At 42.0% G+C, this 21,289-nt stretch overlaps 1 protein-coding gene across 12 annotated transcripts in view; it reads left to right on the top strand.

The window, feature by feature from the left end:
• Positions 1–768: 768 nt before the first annotated feature.
• The window catches only part of CAST (calpastatin), a 136,730-nt gene continuing 116,209 nt past the window's right edge, over positions 769–21,289 (top strand). For 5 of the 12 annotated variants that reach the window (XM_040239384.1, XM_040239383.1, XM_040239382.1 and 2 more), the window contains exons 1-2: positions 769–1,114; positions 17,286–17,348. In XM_040239384.1, the coding sequence (XP_040095318.1) occupies positions 1,046–1,114; positions 17,286–17,348 (132 nt within the window). In that variant the 5' untranslated portion in view covers positions 769–1,045. Of the gene's footprint in view, positions 1,115–1,909; positions 2,053–17,285; positions 17,349–21,289 lie in introns of those variants that run through there. The other 7 variants (XM_040239376.1, XM_040239375.1, XM_040239373.1 and 4 more) reach the window with 4 other exon arrangements.

Here is a 21,289-nt window from a genome sequence, read left to right as displayed (position 1 = left end):
CCACCCCCAACAGTCTGAAACACAGCACAGCAGAGGGCAGTGACCCCGAGGCCCACATTGTCAATGCCATGGTGGGGTTAACAGGTTTTCTTCTGTCAGATCTTCACAAACCAGCAGCAACCACAGACAGGCACTCACTGCAGAGGAGGCTTTTCTAGTCTGGCTTGTAACATTTCACTTCAGGCTTGTTCTATTTCACAGGCCCAAACCAGGAAGTGCTGTTTAAGATGAACCAAAGACAAAAGCAATCCGGCCTCCTTGCAAACAAAATTCAACAGCCTCCTGAAAGGCAATGGGGTTTAAACTTGGGACTGTTCTTAGGTTTTGATTGGAACCTAAGACTTCTTCCACATGAAACACCATTGCACTTTCAAAACTACCCCCCACCGCACCCCAAAGTAAAGCCGCGTAAAACATACCTAGGCCCGTGTGTGTACACACACACACACACACTCACAACACACGGAGTCACACATAGACCAATTTGTTTCTGCAATCCGCTTCCTCATCCAGAGGGTTCAGGCCCCGGGCCATCTGAGTTGGTAAATTCTCCTCCTAGTTAACCCAGAGCAGATTGCAGAAAAGCTGTCTAATTCTTGAGATTCTTAGGGAGGGGGGCTTGAAGTGTAGACGGGGCCACGCCCCGGTTCCGCTCTCCTTGCACAACTGCAAGCCAAGTCTAGGCAAGTCAGAGGAGAACCCCGCCATCTCCAGCCCCTCCTCTCTGCGACCCGCTGGGGCACCCAAGGAGACCTCGGGTCGGGTGGGCTGTCCCTGGGAGAAGATACCGGACTCAGGGTGTGAGCTGCAAACAGGGAGCCCCGGGCCGCTGCCGCCCGGGCGCAGCCAGCTGCAGGCAGGAAGGGGAGGGCCCTGCCCGGCGAAGGGGAGCTCCCGCGGGTCGGGGCTGGGTCGGAAAAGCTGCCTCACAGGCGCGCCCGCCAGCCCCTCCGCGCCCTCGCTCCCTCCCAGCGCTCCCCGGCTCGGGCCTCCCTTCCAGGCTCCGCCGCGCCCGCTCGGAGGCAGCGTTCGCACCGGCCTCGCCATGTCCCAGCCGGGCCCGAAGCCCGCCGCCTCCCCGCGGCCCCGGCGCGCTGCCCGCCACACCCAGGAGGTGAGTGGCGCTCCTACCGCCGGGCTTGAGCGCGGGGAGGATCTCGGGGCCCCCCGAAGCCTCGGGTCCACCTCCAGAGGGGGGTTAGTCTGCCTGGCCTGCTGTCCCTGGGCACCACCCCTCCCGGGCACGGAGAAGCATCTGGAAAGAGCAGGGTGTGGACTCAGAACCTGCCTCTGGGCAGGTGACTGGAGGGGCCCGCGGATGGCCCTGGGGGCCGGCCAAGTGCACTGGGCGCGGCGCAAGCCACATTGGAGTGGGCTTCCCTGGCGGCTCAGCTGGTGAAGAATCCGCCTGCAGTGCGGTAGACCTGGGCTCGATCCCTGGGTTGGGAAGATCCCCTGGAGAAGGGAATTGGCTGCCCACTCCGGTATCCTGGCCTGGAGAATTCCCTGCACTGGATAGTTCGTGGGGTGCAAAGAGTCAGGACACGACTGAGCGACTTTTGCTCACTTCTCACTCATGCGTTGGGAAAAGTTGGTGGATGGGACAGGGGTAGGTGAGAAGCGGATAAGGGCAAAAGGAGAATGTTCATTTGGGACCTCTCGGCATTCCGGAGTCTGTAGGAAACTTCAGCAGAAAAGTCGGGTCTCCGCCTCCACTCCAGGCAGCCAGGCGGTGCCGCCTGGAATGAATGACACTTCTCCCCTAAGCAGCTTTGAGCCAAACCAGCGGGGCGGGGCGGGGCGGGGCGGGGCGGGGCGGGGGCGGGGTCAACATGAGGGGCGGGGTCGGGAAAGGCCCCGCCCAGCTGCCTTGCTCACTCCCTGACAGCCGTGAGGCTTGCAGAGCTCAGCCCCAGCCAGGTCTGCGGCAGGTGGAGTGCGAGCCGGCGGCCCCTTGCTGTGCTGCACCCGTGTCCTCGCCGGGTCCCTCGCTGCGTCTCTCGGAGCACATCCATCGTCGCCATGGCATTTGCAAGCTGGTGGTACAAGACGGTAAATAGGAGCGATCGTCCCTAGGCAGGGCTGGGAAGGGAATGTCCTCTGCCTTCCTGGGCTGTAGGCGAGGTCACTGTTCAGGATTTTGCGGGCGAAGGTTGGGGAGCAGGTTGTTTCAGGGGAGGCTCCGGGAGAGGCTGAGACCCACCCTGCTGTGGTATGTGGGAGCCAGCTCAGACGTACACGTGCTAGTCGGCGTGAGTTCAGGCTCACAAGTTGAACGGCATAGGGATTGTTGCTGGACGAATTCTGCCCTCGGACGCGGAGTCCTGGATGAACGCGGACTCAGAAAGCACTCAGCTCTAGAGTTTGTTTTTAATTCATAAGTAAAGCGCAAAACTTTCAGAGGCGTGTTTTTGGGCATGCATTTGCCAGCGCAAAGTAGAGAGGTAACCAAGATAGTGGGGTGGGGCAAGGAGAAAAATCCCAAAACTCCAAGGAACATAAACAACTGAGATCAAGACCCTTGTTGAGAATGAGAGAGAGGGAGGGAGACTCTATGGCTTGGATCAGGGGCAAAGATGTTCCATTTATTTAATGCACTGAATGGTTGTCCAACCATGTAAGTGTGATATCCAGTCAAGCTGGTACTTGTGTTTTGAACCAGGAAGCATGCTTTAATATAATATTAGGATGCTTTCCAAAACAATAACAATACACCTAAGTCTTATTGACAGAAAGGATAGAAATATTTATATCCCATTGATTTATGATGAGAATTGGAAAAAAAATAGTGAAGTACACCCTTCTCTCTCATCATGTGGTATTGGGAACAGCAAGAGTGTTGTAATCAGACACTCTTTAGAAAGAAACCTTGTATTGGGATCAGTAAAATGTCCCTTTTCATCCAGTGGCCATTCACTGAGCATCTACTATGTGTCAGACTCAGTATTAGCCTCAAAGTGGAAAATTAGACAGAATTCTTGTTCTCTTTTTTCAACCGGTTTCCACATCTATAAAACGTGGGTGATGATAGGTACCACATAAGGGTTGCTGAAGACTTAATTCCTGAATAAAAGTACCATACCCATACATTGTTAATGATTGAAAATTTCCATTTCCTTGTACATTTTCTGTTTTTTTTTTTTTTTAATGTAGCATCTTACTGATGTGCTAAGAGCAAAAGTTTACTTTGAGTCATTATTGTCCTAAGGTTCTTATCAAAATGCACCACATGAATTATCTGCAAATATCAATAACTGTGGTTCAGAGCTAACATCACTTTTCTTCCAAATTCATGATTCTTCAAAGGAAATTATGCTGGAATATTGGGATGAAAATAGTTTAAAGGTATGTTTTTAACCCTATTATGTTTAGGCACAGTCTGACATCTTTGCTGAAACTTCTCTTCTAATTCAGTGTTGAAACTATTCTAAATTTTCTTTTTCTGCTAGTAGGAACCTCCTAGAATCAGCAACCTGCCAGTGATGAAGCTCTAACTTTTCCCCAACCAGAGCTGTTCAAATATAGTGTGAGCCATATATGTGATTTTAAATTTTCTAGTATTTACATTAGCTGACAGAGGAAATTAATACTAATGACATGTTAATTAGCCCACTATATCCCAAATGGTACTATTTCAACATGGAATCAATGTGCAAATTATTGGGATATTGTAAATTTTCTTTTTAATTTTCTTCAAAATCTGGTGTGTATTTTATACTTAGAGCACATCTCAGTTAACATGATGTATTTCAAGTGCTTAATAGGCATGAGTGGCTAATGGCTACTGTGTTGGACAGTATAGCTCTAGACATTGGTTTCTAGCCACTCCTTTGGTGGCTGTGAGGGGATGACCACAGCCATTTTGAGAATTAAACAAAAGTTGTGGACCACTTTCCCACAACAAAATATACGCACACACAGAAGACCATCTATAATCCCTTAAAGACCCATGGAGCCAATTTACATATGTGTATACACACATATATATAATTTATATTATATGCTATTAAATATAGCATTTATACAGTTTATTAATACAAAAATTTTATATAAAACACTATATAATGCATATCTGCATTTACGTATATCATGCTTCAGTAAGTCCTATAATTAAAATGTCTTTACTGAGATCCTTTAATTACTGAAAAAGATTGTGAATGAGCTAACTTTAAAAATTTAGGCAGAATAAGGTAAAATAATTGAAGGGTGTATCTATGATGTGTTTTGTTTAAGGGATTGCCACCTATAAAGCCAATCAAAGAAACGCTTCAGTATACATTTTCCCAGTGAATACCGTCAGTATTATGGATCTGATCTTTTGAAGAACTATGTGCCTTTAGTAAAAAAAAAAAAAAATTTACAAAGCTAGATTTGAAGGACATCTGATGACCTTCATAATGATGAAGCATGAAGGAGAGTAAATTTGGTTGGCCGACACCAGTAATCATATTTTTGAGTCATAAGTTGACTCTATTAGACTGTGTTAATTAAAGATGTTTCTTAGCCTAATTAGACCTATTGGTCCAATGGCGGAGTCATCTAGGAGCGCAGTCATTTGGGAGGCCCCGTCATTGTGACCAGCCTGGGAAGAGTGTCACAAACCTTCCCTGGCAGGACAGACCACTTGGCTGCAGTGATGTTTAAGAGTAAGGAATGTGAATTGTAGATTCTGCAGAAAGGGCACAGCACCGCCACCTTCTGCCTCGCCCCCCACCCCCACCCCCCACAGTCTCTGAAATGATTTGCTTCCCATTGCAGATAAGACTTAAGAATACACCTGATGATATTATTCTTTAATCCACTTTAATACTTCCCAGAAATTTAATTGTGTTCTATAAATACTTTTGAAAGAATGAGGTAGCTTGCTGCTGGTGGTGTAAACGGTGGGTGGCCACTTGAGGTTCCCAGGTGAACTAGTGGGTAATTAGTTCTGAGTAGACTGTCTCAATGGAGTATAAAACCTCTAAGCAACCCATCTTTGTTTTGTTTTCTTCCTTGAGGTTTTTTAAAAAAAATTTACAGAAAATTTGCCATCTTTACTGTTTATAGCTATAAAGTTCAGTGGAAGTAAATATTCATAATTCTTGTGCGACCATCACTACCATCTAGCTTCAGAACAATTTTTATCTTGCAGAACTGGGACTCTATACCCATTAATTAATAAATTCTCATTCAATTTTAATATCTACATTTAAACGCATGGTACTATATTCCAGTATCTGTGTTCCTTATCACTTTTATTGTATTATGAAAGCATTTAACGGGTCGCAAAGAGTTGGGCACGACTGAGCGACTAACACTTACTTACTTACTTAACCTGAAATGTACCCTTTTAACAGATTTTTAAGTATACAGTGTGTTATTGTTCACTGGAGGTACAATATTGTACAGCAGATCTCTAGAGCTTGTTCATTTTCCTTGACCGAAACTTTATGCCTGTTGATCAGTAACTCTGAATTCTCCTCTCCCGTCAGTCCCTGCCAGCCATCATTCTTCTTTCTGTCTCTATGATTTTGACTATCCTAGGCACCTCACATCAGTGGAGTTTTATAGTACTTGCTTTTTTGTGACTGGCTTATTTCATTGGACTTCCCTGCTGGCTCAGATGGTAAAGCGTCTGCCTACAATGCGGGAGACCCGAGTTCTATCCCTGGGTTGGGAAGATCCCCTGGAGAAGGAAATGGCAACCTACTCTAGTACTAATGCTTGAAAAATCCCGTGGACGGAGGAGCCAGTTAGGCTACAGTCCATGGGGTCGCAAAGAGTCAGACATGACTGAGCGACTTCACTAATCCCCTCAAGATGCATCCGTGTTAAAGCATATATCAAAATTTTCTTCCTTTTAAGGCTGCAATACACACACACACACACACACACACACACACACACACATTATTGTGCTCATCCATACAACTACTGTGGCAAACAGTAAGGTTGTTTCTCAAAAAATGGCCATCCAGGGAAGCAACCCAAGTATACTTGACGACGCCTCTCGGGTCCTGTAGGTTCCATTTGTTGTTGCTGTATTATTCGCTCAGTCGTGTCTGACTCTTTGCAACCTCATGGACTCTAGCCCACCAGGCTTCTCTGTCCACGGGATTCTCCAGGCAAGAATCCTGGAGTGGGTTGCCATGCCCTCCTCCAGGGGATCTTCTCAACCCAGGGATCAAACCTAGATCTCCTGCATTGCAGGCAGATGCTTTACCATCTGAGCTACCAGGGACACCCTGTGGGCTCTATTTGCTTTAATCATTTTCCTTTCTCTTCCTCAGACTCTATAATTTCAGCTGTCCTATTTTTGATTGCAATGATTCTTTCTTTAGCCTCCTCAAGTCTGCCTTTGAATCCCTCTAGTGATTTTTTTCATTTCAGTTATTATATGTCTCCACTCTAGAATTTTTTTTTTTGGTTTCTTTTTAGATTATCTATTTTTTATTGGTATTTCCATTTTGTTTATGCATTGGTTCCTTGACTGTCTCCACACTTGCTTTAGTTCTTTGAGCATCTTTAAGGCAGTTGTTTTAAAGTTTTTATCTAGCGTATCTACTGTCAGCTCTTAGGGACAGTTTCTGTTTCTTTTGTTTTTTGTTTTTCCCCTTGATTGGGCAATACATCTCTGTTTCTTTGCATGCTTTGTGATTTCCTTTTTTTGTTGTTTTGGTTGAAAACTGGACATTTGAATCATTGAAAATATTGGAAATCAAATTCTCCTCTTTCCCTAGGGTTTGCCGTTTTGTTTTTGATAATGATGGGCTCTTTTTGTGCCAAGGTTCAGCCAAAAGTGTACACTGAAGAGCTTCTCAAGACTTTTCTGATTCTGAACCTTTCCCTGGGCATGAGCAATCCGTGATCAGAATACAGATGCGCAGTATTTGGAAGGCAGAGTCATTTTTGCATGCTCCAGTGCACACTTGCTTGCTGTGAGTTGTGTGTGTTCAGTCACTCAGTCCTGTCTGACTCTTTGCGACCCCATGGATTATAGCCTGCCCAGCTCCTCTGACAACTGGATTTTCCAGGCAAGAATACTGGAGTCAGTTGCCATTTCCTCCTCCAGGAGATCTTCCCAACCCAGAGATCAAACACATCTCCTGAGTCTTCTTTACCCCTGAGCCACCTGAGCTGAGAACTGGGGATGAGGAATGGGCAGCTACTGCTGAGCAGAGCTGAAATGAATGCAAATTAACCAAAACTTACCATTTAAATGTTCCCCTGGAAGTTACAAGTCTTTGATAGACTCCAGAACTTCACAGTAGTTAGATCAGACAGATTCTGCCAGGGAGATTTTGTTCCAGGTGTGGGGATGGATTCCTGGTACCTCTTACTTCATCTTCCCAGAATCTTCCCTTTAAACTGTTTTAAGGATTGAAATCCTGTTAATGTGATTCTAAACCTCTGTTCTTCAAGTTGTCTCATTTTCTTTTCATAAAAAAATGACCCAGAAAGCTTTGCAGCTACCATAAAGAAAAAATATCCAGTGTCTTTCACTTAAGAGAAGTGTGAAATTACTTGATCCAGTGACTACCAGCTATGTAAGTTGCTTCCTCAGATGGGAGAGCCATTTAACTCCAGAAAAAAAAGGGTCTATGGTTAGTTTTCATAAAATTTATGGAATTCCTTCTGACTCTGGAGAACTTATAGAGTATAAAAGTGCTTTGGTAAAGGCCAAAGATGTTCACAGTTGCTTATTGCCCACCTACTATGTGTCCTGTTTTGAACGGGGTGCCCTGGACACAGAAATTGTGCTGATGGTCCATTCTTGGTCTTCTCTTGCATTTCTCATAGATAAAAATCACAAGCACAGCCTAAAGAGTTGTATCCAACTCTTGCAGCCCCATGGATTGCAGCCTGCCAGGCTCCTCTCTCCATGGGATTTCCCAAGCATTGCCATTTCCTTCTCCAGGGGAATCATCCCTTCCCAGGGATCGAACCCATGTCTCCTGCATTGGCAAGTGGATTCTTTACTACTGAGCCTCCAGGGAAACCCTTTGTGTAACTTTAGGGAGATACAAGCTCTTAAGAAGATTCAAAAATTTTTAAAACTTTTTTTTAGCACAGAGGCAGAGAGAATAATATAACACCCTCCTCTTGTACCCATCACCTTCTATAATTATCAACATTGTAACATTGTGTCTATCCTGCCTTATCTATCTTACTAGAAGCCCCACCAACACACACACACACACACCCACACCCTTGAAGTATTTTATAGCATGGGAATTGCACAATAAGTGCTATCCCTGTGACCAGCTTGGTGTTTGTTGTTTGAAAAAATGAGTTCTCTATTCGCTGTGTACTTCGTTTCCTCATTTGTAATGTGGAAATGTGAGATTAATGTAATACAGTGTCATGAGGTAGGCAAAGTACTAAACAAACTTATCAGATGAATCTTGTTCCTTTGTACTTATGGCAAGTTAAAACCTAAATTCCCTGCTATATTATTTATAGCCTTAGAAAATAAAAGCTTAAACCTTTGTTTCTTCTCATATTCATTTTATTGTCTCATAATTCACCATGCCAATGAAAAAGAGGGGAGTGAAATGACCTTTATTGTGTTCTTAAAATGAACGAGCCAGTGGACCAGGCTCCTCCTCACTTGTTTCATAAGTAAGCCAGCCCCTGGAGTAGGCATTATGACCTGCATTTTACAAGGAGAAAACAGAAAGTTTAAATTATTGGCTCAGAGTCTCATAGCATTTCAGACCCACATTCCTCCTGTCTTATCTGAGTTTGAGGAATGGAATGGAATGCAGGGAGCTGGTTGCCAGGTAACAGAAGAGGCCAGGAAGCCAACTGGGATAGATGAGGCAACACAGGGGTTAGAAATCTAGGAAGCTGCTACCATTCCTAGCCTGGAGCGGAAGCAGGATCACCCTGCAGAAGCTGAAACCACTGCTGGCCTGTCCTGCAGGAGGCCCCCATGGAGGAAGCCATCACACACTCCTGCTACACCAATTGACTGGGGTCAGGGCATGGAGTCCACCCTAGGGCAAGCAGGTCCACATCGGTCTGCACCAGGGAGCCTGCTTTAAAGCAAAACCAGCTTTCCATCTTGAGCCTTATGTTTGTTTGCTGAACAGTCTTGTTTTAGAAAGCAGAAGACATGCAAAAATAGATTTTTAAGGGACTTTGCAAGAAATCCAATTTGCATATAGTCTCTTAATTTTTCAAGCTATTTTTTTTTCAGCTTTTAAAAAAGTCTTTTACCTAGTCTACTAACCTGAAAAGAGCAAAAGTACTTCTCAAGGAATGTTTAGAGATTTGTGGAAATGCAATCATCAGTCAAGAATTGTTTGTCGGACCGCTACCACAGGACTAGGAAAAAAAGAATTTAATCTACCATCTGGTTGAGCAGGCAAAATACACATGTATGAAGTAATCAGTAAGCAGGAGCATATATAATAAAGTGCTGATTCGTTTGCTTTACTAAGAAAATAGAGACTTCCATGCAACATGAAGATCTGATGTGCCATTAGCAGGACAAGGCTCAGAACTAGTCAGGAAATGCTGGGTTGAACACAGGGCACTGGGTTTCTGCCTTGAGCAGTCGGTTTACCCAGGAGCCCTGAGCTGCCCTGGCCTGTCTGACTTGGAGAAGCTCCCATGGGTGCTGACTCAGTGTGGTGATTGGAGGAGTAGAAACCTCCACTTCCTGACATGGTGCCCACAGAGCTCCTCTCCAAGCAGTGGTTTCAGTCCTAGCTGGGTGTTAGTTTCAGCTGGGGAAGTTCAGGGGATGTACATCTGTCCCCAGCATCACTCTGGATAAACTAAATCTGAATCCCCGGACTCTAGCTTAAGCGTTTCCAAAAGTGCTTGGGCACTTGTGACCTGCACTGAAAGATGAGTTGTTCAGTCACTAAGTCTTGTCTGACTCTTTTTGACACCAGAGACTGCCACACACTAGGCTTCCCAGTCCTTCACCATCTCCCTGAGTTTGTTCAAGCTCATGTCCGTTGAGTCAGTGATGCCATCCAACCATCTCATCCTCTGTCACCCACTTCTTCTCCTGTCCTCAGTCTTTCCCAGCATCAGAGTCTTTTCCAATGAGGTGGCCAAAGTACTGGAGCTTCAGCTTTAGCATCAACCCTTCCAATGAATATTCAGGGTTGGTTTCCTCTAGGATTGACTGGCTTTATTTCCTTGCAGTCCAAGGGACTCTCAAGAGTCTTCTCCAACACCACAGTTCAAAGGTATCTATTTTTTGGCACACAGCCTTCTTTAGGGTCCAACTCTCACATCTGTACATGACTACTGGAAAAACCGTTGCTTTGACTATATAGACCTTTGTCAGAAAAGTAATGTCTGCTTTTTAATATGCTGTCTAGTTTGATCATAGCTTTTCTTTCAAGGAGCAAGTGTCTTTTAATTTCATGGCTGCAGTCACCATCTGCAGTGATTTTAGAGCCCCCCAAAATAAAATCTGTCACTGTTACCATTTTTCCCCATCTATTTGCCATGAAGTGATGGAACCGGATGCCACAATTTTAGTTTTTTGAATGTTGAAGAATTTTAAGCCAACTTTTTCACTCTCCTCTCACCTTCATCAAAAGACTCTTTAGTTTCTCTTTGCTTTCTGCCATTAGTGGTGTCATCTGCATATCTGAGGTTATTGGTATTTCTCCCGACAATCTTGATTTCAGCTTGTGATTCATCCAGCCTGGTATTTCACATGATGTACTCTGCATATAAGTTAAATAAGCAGGGTGACAATATACAGCCTTGATGTACTCCTTTCCCAATTTTGTACCAGTCCATTGTTCCATATCCAGTTTTAACCATTGCTTCTTGACCTGCATACATGTTTCTTGGAGGGCAGGTAAGATGGTCTGATATTCCCATCTCTTTGATATGCTGTCTAGGTTTGTCATAGCTTTTCTTCCATGGAGCAACCCACAGCTAAATGAAGGCTTTTTGACCCTTAGGGAGCACCCCTACCCCACCCTCCCCAGCAAGCCTTTGTCTCTGTATGCAGCAGTGGTGCAGGGAGGGAGCTAAACGGTGTGCCCCAGGCTCCAGAGGGCCCTGGGATTACGGTTTCATTACTTCTTGATTTTGCCACAGCTGTCACTGGACATGCAAACGTTGATCTCCATCAGCATTCCCCAAATTGCAGAAGGAAGATCTTCCAGCTGTTTTCACATAATCTTTATTATTTTCTTAAACAGGTTTATTTGGATATAATTCATAATTTACCCTTTAAAACATACAATTTGGTATTTTAAATATTTTATTATTTTAATATTTATTATTGAAAGTGAAAGTGAAAGTTGCTCAGTCATGTCCGACTCTTTTCAACCCCATGGGCTATATGGAATTCTCCAGGCCAAAATACTGGAGTGCATAGCCTTTCCCTTCTCCAGGGGATCTTCCCCACCCAGGGATTGAACCTAGGTCTCCTGCATTGCTGGCGGATTCTTTACCAGCCGAGCCACAAGGGAAGCCCCATTTTATTAACTCAGTATTATTATTTTTATTAGTACTGAGTACAGAGTTGTCCAAACATCACTTTAAGGTCATTTTACAATGTTTTTGTTACCGCCTAAATGAAACTCAGTACCTTTTTTTTGAGGTTTAAATCTAACAGAGGCATTTCAGAAGCACACTAGCTTTTGATGCTCTTTCACAGCTGAGCTTAGGCTTGCAGAAGCCCAGTTTTTGTCTGTCTTCCTTCTCTTCTAATATGTGTAGAAGTTTGAGCTCCAGCTCATCCTGTGATGTATGCCCTTGTCTCTGAGTGGGTCAGGATGTATCTGGGTAGCACTGGGGAGGCGGCCCCAAATGCTGCAGAACCAAAGCCAGCTGCTGGCATACGTCCTTAGCTGGGTGGGAGCACAGTGCCAAGCTTCATGGCTCCTTGCTCCTGTTGATTTCCTGACACTTTTGTGAGATTGCTCGGGCAGAAAACTGGATGCATTTAAATGCTGTCTTCTAGAATAAGGACAAAGGACAGCTATGCTTACCAAATATATAGCGATGCCAGGAGGTGGAAACAGGTTGGAAAATTCTTTTTGAAGCAAGACCAAAAAGCCCTTTAGCTGATATTTTCTCTGCCTCTAAACTCCTGTCTCTCTTGTTCTCTCATGTGTTTTCATCTTAGCTCCTGGCTTCCAGGGCCTTATCCTCCTAGTGAAATGTCTCCTGCTTTAGGGCGGCATCCTGCACTTCCTGTCTTTGCTCCTGTCCAGCTCCTAAAACATCCTAAAACAGGATGACACTTTGGTATTGTGTGTCTGATTAATTTCAAAAAAAAAAGAAAAAGAACAGTTTTAGAATAGGAAGGTTTTATCTGGGTTTTGTTGATTTTTTTTTGAGTTGTTTTCCTTTTAGAGCATTGGATTGAGACTTTCTTGATGGGCATCAAAAGTTTTCAGCTAGCTGCTAACTAGCCCAGTCTCTGGCCTCCAGACTATAACCCACGCATGTAGCTGACATGCAGTGTGACTGAGGAGGAGCTCACGTTTCACATCCTATTTCTTTATCAATAAAATAAGCTGCCAGTTCTGTCCCTAGAGTTTTTTACTGCTATGGCACTCAGGGAGACCACAGAGAGGAAATGCCCAGCGCTGGGCTCACAAAGGAGATGCTTAGAACATGTTAGTTTCTTTCCACTCTTAGAGAAAAGTCCTTCCTGGATATTTCAGGTTTGTGGTTCAGTTCCTGACTCATTCCCTTTTCCATGTTTCTCTCAGCTCATCCCAAACTATCAACTACATGTAGTGATAGCAGACAAAGGTTTCTTTCTTCACTCTTTGAGATACTTGCTGCAGTTTCCTAAGCTGGATCAAATCTGAAGGGTGTAATTTCCAAACATTTATTTCATCAGCAGAATGGAAAGTATGTGGAAAGTACACAGTTATTCCATGAATGTAGAAATCAGGCACTTTGAATCTCTCTCAATGAAAAGATATAACTGATTTTGTATCATTAATAAGCTACTGAATGGACTTCCCTGGTGACTCAGATGGTAAAGAATCCACCTGCGGTGTGGGAGACCTGGGTTCGATCCCTGGGTTGGGAAGTTCCCCTGGAGAAGGGCATGGCAACCCACTCCAGTATTATGGCCTGGAGAACCCCCATGGACAGAGGAGCCTGATGGGCTACAGTCCTTTGGATTGCAAAGAGTTGCACACGTCTTAGCGACTAAGCACAGCACAGAACCAGCTACTGAATATGAATAAGCGCCAAGAAATGGTAAGGGCAATGATTCACTTATAAAGTTTCCATTTACTGGAAATTGAATGGCATTAGGTAATTCTTATTAATTCTGTTAGAGTTTTGTTAGAGTGAGGATGTATTGTAATTATAGGGGAAAAAGTCCTCAGTTTAAGGATGTGCTTGATAAAATGTTTAGGGGTAAAGTCTCAGGATATCTACAATTTACTTTCAAATGCTGGTATATATGCAAATATATGTAGGTTATGTGTCTGTCCATAATATATGATGAGATATCAGTATATGGCAACAATAGTTAACAAAAAATATGGCAACAATAGTTAACAGTTGTTGACTCTCAGTGGTGGATATTCACTATGGATATTCATTGTATTTTGCTTTCAACTTTTCTGTATGTTAGAAAAATTGTATAATAAAAAGCCAGGTTAAAAAAACTGGAAAAAATATAATACTGATAGTTCCGAAAAAATGTTGCTGTTTCACTATGTGATTTTTATTTATATTATTATACTTACTCTATTGAGAGCAAATATTTCTTTTGAAGTTAAAAAATGACAATTTTTATAGTACATAATTTTTATAGTACAATTCAACATTTTAAAAAGAATTTGCTTTTTTAAAACCTCATTTTGTAAAACATATATTTATAATAGACATTTTAAGCAAAAAAAAGCATTTGTTTTATATATATATATATATCCCTCTCAAACTATTATTTGGAAACTATGTAATTGTGAGGGATTTTGAGCATTTCAGTGGAAGCAAGTAACTGATGATGTTGGTTAATCTGGAGGAGGACTGCAAGTTTGAAACTCCAGGGAATCAACTTTATAAACGTTTTATAGTAAGATATCTATCTACCTTTATTTTAAAGAGAAAAGGCTGTCTGCATGTTTACGGTAGGGTAAATCATAATGTATGTTTGCCACCTGAGCAAGAAGCAAAGTGGGACCTTGCAGAGAGCTTGGAGCCTTGCCCAAGACAAGAGCGAGTTGTGGGTCTGTATTCTCATTTCTAAAATGGGACTTCACATGTGGCCCTAGTGCAAAGAGTCTGCCTGCCAATGCCGATGACTCAAGAGATGGGGGTTCAGTCCCTGGGTCGGGAAGATCCCCTGGAGGAGGAAATGGCAACCCACTCCAGTATGCTTGCCTGAAGAATCCCATGGAGAGACGAGCCTGGTGGGCTACAGACCATGGGGTCACAAAGAGTCGGACACGACTGAGTGAGTAAGCACATTTCTAACATGGAGTAATCATACTTCCTAAAAGTAAATGAGGCTGTATGTTCAGTGTGTATGCTCAAACAGTGGATTTTGTTGTGACTAGATATTACCTATATCCAATCTGAAAAATATATAGAATTGGTGAAGAAATGAATGTGCTATCATGGTTCTAAACTTACCAGTTCTGAAAGGAGACAAATTGAATAAATTTGTGTCATGCAGACCCATCCCTCTCAAATTCTCTCTCCAAATATTGAATAATTCTTCCCTTTTGCTCACCTATTATTCTTCAAACTTATCAGTTGCCATATAGCTCTGGCATATATATGTGGGCTTTTAAATGGCTCTTGTTTTTTCAAGATTCATTACTCAATACCTATTGCTCTCAACTGTGGACAAACTTTTGTTTTTAAACACATACCACATCTTCTTTATTCATCATCTGTTGATGGATACAGGTTGCTTCCATGTCTTGACAATTGTAAATAATGCTGTAACTGTAAACAGGAGCATTGTTGTTGCTAGGTTGTGTCCAGCTCATTTGTGACCCTGTGGACTATAGCCCGCTATACTCCTCTGTCTGTGCTTCCCTTGGGGCTCAGTTGGTAAAGAATCTGCCTGCAGTGCAAGAGACCCGGCTTCAATTCCTGGATCGGGAAGATCCCCTGGAGAAGGAAATGGCAACCTGCTCCAGCATTGCCTGGAGAATCTCATGGACAGAGGAGCCTGGTGGGCTACAGTCCATGGGGTCGCATGAGCAGGACACACCTTAGTGACTAAACCACCACCACCTCCTCTGTCCATGAAGTTTCCCAGGCATGAATACTGGAGTGGGTTGCCATTTCCTTCTCCAGGGGTGGGCAAACTCTTGACTAGGTCATCTGGGTGAAACAAGCCCTGTAAAGAGCTTCATTCACCAAGCTACCTGCTTTTCTGTGGGCAGAAATTCATGAGAGGTTTCTGTTTGGGGAAAAGTTTTCCATTCGTGAAAGTGATTTCTTTCTAGTTTTTATACAAAGAACTGCTGAAAGATTTCACCCACATGTCTAATATTGCTTAGCCTTTTTATTTTACAAAAATATCTGTTGATATGATTTAAAGAAATATTATCTTGTTTCATTTATCATAGTATGTGTGGTGTAGTTGCTAAGTCATGTCCAACTCTTGTGATCCCATGGAGTGTAGCCCACCAGGCTCCTCTGTCCATGAGATTTTCCAAGCAAGGATACTGGAGTGGGTTGCCATTTCTTTCTCCAGGGGAGGTTTCCAACCCAGGGATCAAACCCAGGTCTACTGCATTGCAGGCAGATTCTTTACCGACTGAGCCACAGGGGAAGCTCTTATCATAGTATAGAGACAATAGATTTACAGTCAGAAAACCAGTTTTGCAAGCTTTTCTCATTTACTAGGTATATGTCTTTGCGAAAAGCACATCACATGACTTTTATTCTTAATTAGTTTAATCCATGAAATCACGTGAGCATCTTTTTTTGTATCAGATAAAAATGTATATGAAAGTGCCTTGTAAGTAATAAAAAATGGTAAACATTATTATTATTATTGCTATTATTGTCATTCTTTTTCATTTGAATAACTAGTGACCTGCATATCCAGGTTTGATTCCACTGTAGGGAACATGATCGGGTTTTATGTTTCAATTTAACTAAAGATGATTGGGCTAAGACCCAATAGTGAGCTTTTCATTTTCTTATATTTAGGTTCCTTTTCCCACTTTCTTGCATATCCCACTTGTACAAGAAATAAACCAATTCTTTGTCCCTAATTTTCAGGAACATGAAATATTTTCATTTCTCAAAAAAATTCAAGAATAGGAACTCCCCTGTTGATCCAGTGGTTGGGAGTCTGTCTTCCAGTGCAGGGGGTGATGGTTTGATCCCTGATGGGGGAACTAAGATCCCATATGCCATGGGGCAACTAAGCCCCACCCCAGCAACTAGAGAGGCCACACACCTCACCTGAGACCCAATGCCACCAAAAATAAATAAAATAAATATATTTTTAAAAAATTCAATAATCTTCATGGCTTTTTTTGTCTTATCAAACCAAATAGCATGTAAACCACTTGAAGCTTTTATATACCACATAAAAATACTTCCTTGCCAGTGCAGGAGACTTCAGAGAAAGATGTGAATTGGCTCCCTGGGTTGGGAAGATCCCCTGGAGGAGGGCATAGCAACCCACTCCAGTGTTCTTGCCTGGAGAATCCCATGGACAGAGGAGCCTGGCAGGCTGCAGTCCATGGGGTTGCAAAGAGTCAGACATGACTGAAGCAACCTATAATGCATGCAAAAATACTTCCATTCATCACCAGTGTCCTAGTGAGAAAAACAATTCTGATTCAGGACATAATGAAATTCTAAAGCCATAGGTAATGAGCATTGGAGGTATGGTCTTCCCAATGCACGCTTTATCTTTCTGTGTTGGTAAATAAACAGACAGAACTCCAGAGAATTTCCTCCCTTGAGTCCATGCTGAACTGAGGCTTAAGTAATGGCTTCGGCTCAACATGGTCCTCAGACATCTCATCTCCATGAGGAACCAGATGTCGCCTATGCTGGCAATTTGGGCTTTGAAATTCCAGGAGGCATTTTGTAGGAGACGAGATGCCGGCTTGGCACCACCATCAGATCTGTGTCTGGTTAATTACAGACTTACTTTCTGCATCCTAAAGAAATGTCTGTAGCTTCCCTTTATTTTTGAAGGCCACCTATGTCGATGGAGAATTATTAACAATTCTCAGGAGGAAGATTAAAGGTGTCCTTGTTTTTATAGTCTGTATATTTAGCTCTTTGGGATTAAAGTCACTATTATATTATCTTGTATCACCTCCCTCTATTAAGCGTTATCTCTTTTAATATTTTTACAGCATGTCAGTAGAAGAACCAGTAGATCGCCTTCCAAGTCAGGAGAAAAGAAAGGATCAGATGAGGTAATTTCTACAATACTGAATTTTCATTTTCTCTTGTTTTTAAATTGTGAATTCTATCGTGAAATAAATAATGAGGTAGCAAATATCTCCTATTAAAATGTTGGCAAATTTAGTTTTAACTAAGAGCTGCTTCAATGCTGTAAGAGGAAATCATTAAAAATAAATAAAGTGTTCCTCAGAGAGGAACTATTTCCTCCAGAAATAGTTTTCATTTAGGAGTAGAACTCAGTTATTTAGGGTGTTGTCTTTATAGGAATTGGTGAATCTTAACTGTTTTTTTTTTTTTTTTTGAACAAAAACATACAGAAGGGAAGCCAAATGCTACTGTTGAAAAGGAAATCTTTTTTTATGAGCGTCATCGTGAAAGGAGAACAGTGATAGCCTAGATTAAACCAGTCATTCAGGTTCATAAACAAAAGGGAGAGAAAAGGACTATTTTTATTTGGTTCCATCCTCTGGAAACACTAGTGAACGCAAGCCTCACTTTGAGATGGGCTGTCTTTGAGTCCGTGAATTTCTCCTTTCACAGAACAATACCCCATTACGTTCACCGTCAGCATCGTCTGGTCTCCATGGAAGGGTCGTGTGAAAGTTCTAGCTTCTGAGAGGCTCCTAGGCTTGCTTTCTTTTGCTGCTTTTTACATTTTAAATCTCAGTGGAATATTCATCTTCATTTAGTAGAAATAATTATCATCATTCACCCCAGTTTGTAAAAGAGCCAGGTCCTGAAAGGTACCTGGAAATTTAAAAAGCATAAAGTAACCATTTTGGGTTTTCTCTCTTATTAACATGCTTCCAGAAATCTAGCTTCTCTTTCTGCTTATTTTCTGCAGTTTTGAAATATTCCATATATTTCCGTATATTCAGTATGAAGGGGGCCATTATGACTAGAACTTGCTATGAATTCTGCATGAAGGTTTATAGTCCTCAGCTGTCTACTATTGTTTCCATTACCAACACCCAAGTCAATATAATTTAGATTATTTCTTACCATGCAAACCTGCAGTGAATAGTTTTGTTTCCATGGAGGAAAATTTTCTTTACAAAGTAAAAATAAACTTTTATTAAGGTTTTATCCTGGCTCTTAGTTAAATTATTTAAACTTTTTTTCCATGGGAATAAGCCAACTTTTACTAGTACGAAGATCTATGTACCTGATATCACTCAGTCCCCCTATCAATCCTACTCTTTAAATATATTCCCAGATAAGTTATCTACCAAATAGGTTTCCTGTTGAATATAGAGACAACTATAGTGTCTCTTTATTGTCCAGATCAGGAAATAATGTTTTTAGATGTTATTCTTTATGTTAATATTAATCAAGTTGAAAACGTTTGCACAAGAAAGGAAATCTTCCAGTTCAGTCCAGTGACTGGATAGTGACCTAGTTCTAAGAATCCTAGATCTTAGAGGAGTATTCTCAACAATTACGTTTTTATGTGGAAGCTTAAATATTATGTCTTGAGTGTACAGATATCATTGGTTAAGGCAGCAGCTGCTCACCTAGTGTTAGATCTCTTCTGATATCTGGACTATAAAATGCCTAATTTTCATTTTTATAAAGGGCTTGGGAAAATTGATAAGGAGTCCTGTTATCGGTACAACCAGAGGAGAATTCGAGACTTCTGTGTCTGCGTGATGACTGTGCTTGCAGTTCTTTGAAAGTGAAAGGCTAAGCGTCCATCTCAGGAGAAGAAAGAAAGAATTTTTCTTTTTTTTTTTTATCAGTAGTTCAAGCAAGTCTGACTTTGTTTCATAACATGTCTGGGAAAGTCAGATTCACAGTTCTTGCATTTGTGCCAGAACCTGGTCATCTGGGTCTGTTCTGCTCCACCCCAGCTGGCTGACAGAGAGGAGAGCCAGGCTTTGCCCTGCTCCCGTGACATCAATCACTGCAGAGGTTCAGATAGCCTGAGACTGAGGACTGCTTATTATCTCCCAAATTCTGCCCATATCTATTTGATAGGGTGGATGGATGTGTAGGTGGAATCATCTACTGGTCTAGTTATATTTCCAGTGTGGTCTGTCTCCAAGGAGTCTCTCATTCTTTATGTCATGGATGACATATTATGGCCCTGGAGACAATTCAAGGAAATCCACTGGGCATTATTTTTACTCTGTGTTTGTGATTATAAAACCACGTGTAGTCTGGACTTGTCATCTGCCCTGCCTACCACCCACAACTAGTTACTATCCTCTTCAGATTACTAGAGAAAGATTTCCTAAAACTGATTCTTTCTCACAAATGCTTTCTTATCTACTGTTCTGTTGAACAAGAAGTAAGATTAAGAAGCTTATTGGGGGGTTTTGGTTATCCATTTTCAAACTAGCATCTACCGCCAAAGGGTAAAAAGCTTGTTGTCCCCAAGCATATGCAAACATACTGGTTAAGCTTCCAAGGACTAACCTGGGCCTTTGAAACAAAGTCAGTTTGAAAATGTGCTTTCTCTGCTCAGGGGTACTTCTCCAGTGCCTTTCATTTGGAGATGCAAGAAAAAGGGTACAGAGAAGGGCTTGGGGAAGATTTAACCAGGATTGAAAATGATTAGGATTAGACAAGAAGTGGCTCAGACGGTAAAGCGTCTGTCTACAATGCGGGAGACTGGGGTTCGATCCCTGGGTCGGGAAGATCCCCTGGAGAAGGAAATGGCAATCCACTCCAGTACTATTGCCTGGAAAATCCCATGGACAGAGGAGTTTGGTAGGCTACAGTCCATGGGGTCGCAAAGAGTTGGACACGACTGAGCGACTTCACTCACTTCACTCATTATGATATTGTCATAGGTAAAAATACCTGGGGATGAATGCAGCTGTGTGAATTTCAGAGTTCTTTCTCTCCTGCTACCATAAATGGTTTTTACTTATCTTGAATATGACCCCTAGACACCCACTAAGTGATCCTAGGATGTCTGCAGTTATTTTAATAGACTCTTGCAACTAAAATAGCATTTGTCACCTTGCGTTTGCAATATAAGTGCTTGAGGATGGAGTTGAGCAAGTTTCTTTGAAAACGTATGTTTTGTTTTTTGTGACAATCATTAAGAACCTAAGTCCTTCTCAGGTGTAGCAGAACTGTAAGACCAAAAGTTGAATGGACTTAAAAAAGCCAAAGATAAAATGACCACAGAGTAGGAAAGAGAAAAATGAAAACACTTGGCAGCACCTTTAAATACAGTGGAACAAAGTAGTCTTTCCAAACCTGCAATCAAATCTATTTAAGGTGTTTGACTGACACATCTGACCACTCTGGGGGAGTGTGAGCATCTTAGCAGCATATTTCCGTGACGTCCTGAGAAATAGAATTTAAGACAAGTGATGTACATGATCTCACAGAGCCTGTTTTAAGGACTTCAGATTTAATAATGGATATATTTTTATGGGTAAAGAAAGGGAGATGTATAGAGTCGAAACTGTGCCTTAAAGGTATTGGATAAATTCTCTTTACCGTAACAGCTTTCGTGGTATTCTTTCCCTTAGCGTGTTTACCTCTCCTCCTTCTAAAGTCCATGAATTACTCCAACATTTAAAATTTTCTTTCTAACATATTTTTTCTCTTGATGAGATTAGTCTTTTTTAATCACAAAAGTTATATGTACTTGTGAAAAGCAAAAGTTTTACCCAGTCTTACCACTTAAGTTGTAACTGCTGCTACAAAATTTTGTGTGTACTCTCAAATCATCGTGATAACATTATATGTTCATAGTTATTATATATACTGATTTTTGTAGCTTTTTAATAATGATGCAGCTCTTACATATCATTATTGAAACATTTCAATATGTTTCTTCTAAAGAAAATTTAGAAAGTATCAACAATTTTAAAGAAAAAACACTGTCATCTAGAATTCCAGCCCCTAGAGAGATGACCACTATTTCCATCTTTGAGTACCTTCCTTCACCTTTTTTCTGTGTGTGTTAGTGTTAGTCACTTAGTCTTGTCCT

Source organism: Oryx dammah, unplaced genomic scaffold (genome assembly GCF_014754425.2).
Source record: "Oryx dammah isolate SB20612 unplaced genomic scaffold, SCBI_Odam_1.1 HiC_scaffold_5, whole genome shotgun sequence".
Taxonomy (NCBI): Eukaryota; Metazoa; Chordata; class Mammalia; order Artiodactyla; family Bovidae; genus Oryx; species Oryx dammah.
The sequence above is the reverse complement of the archived record's forward strand: the minus strand, read 5'-3'. Positions and strand labels throughout refer to the sequence as shown.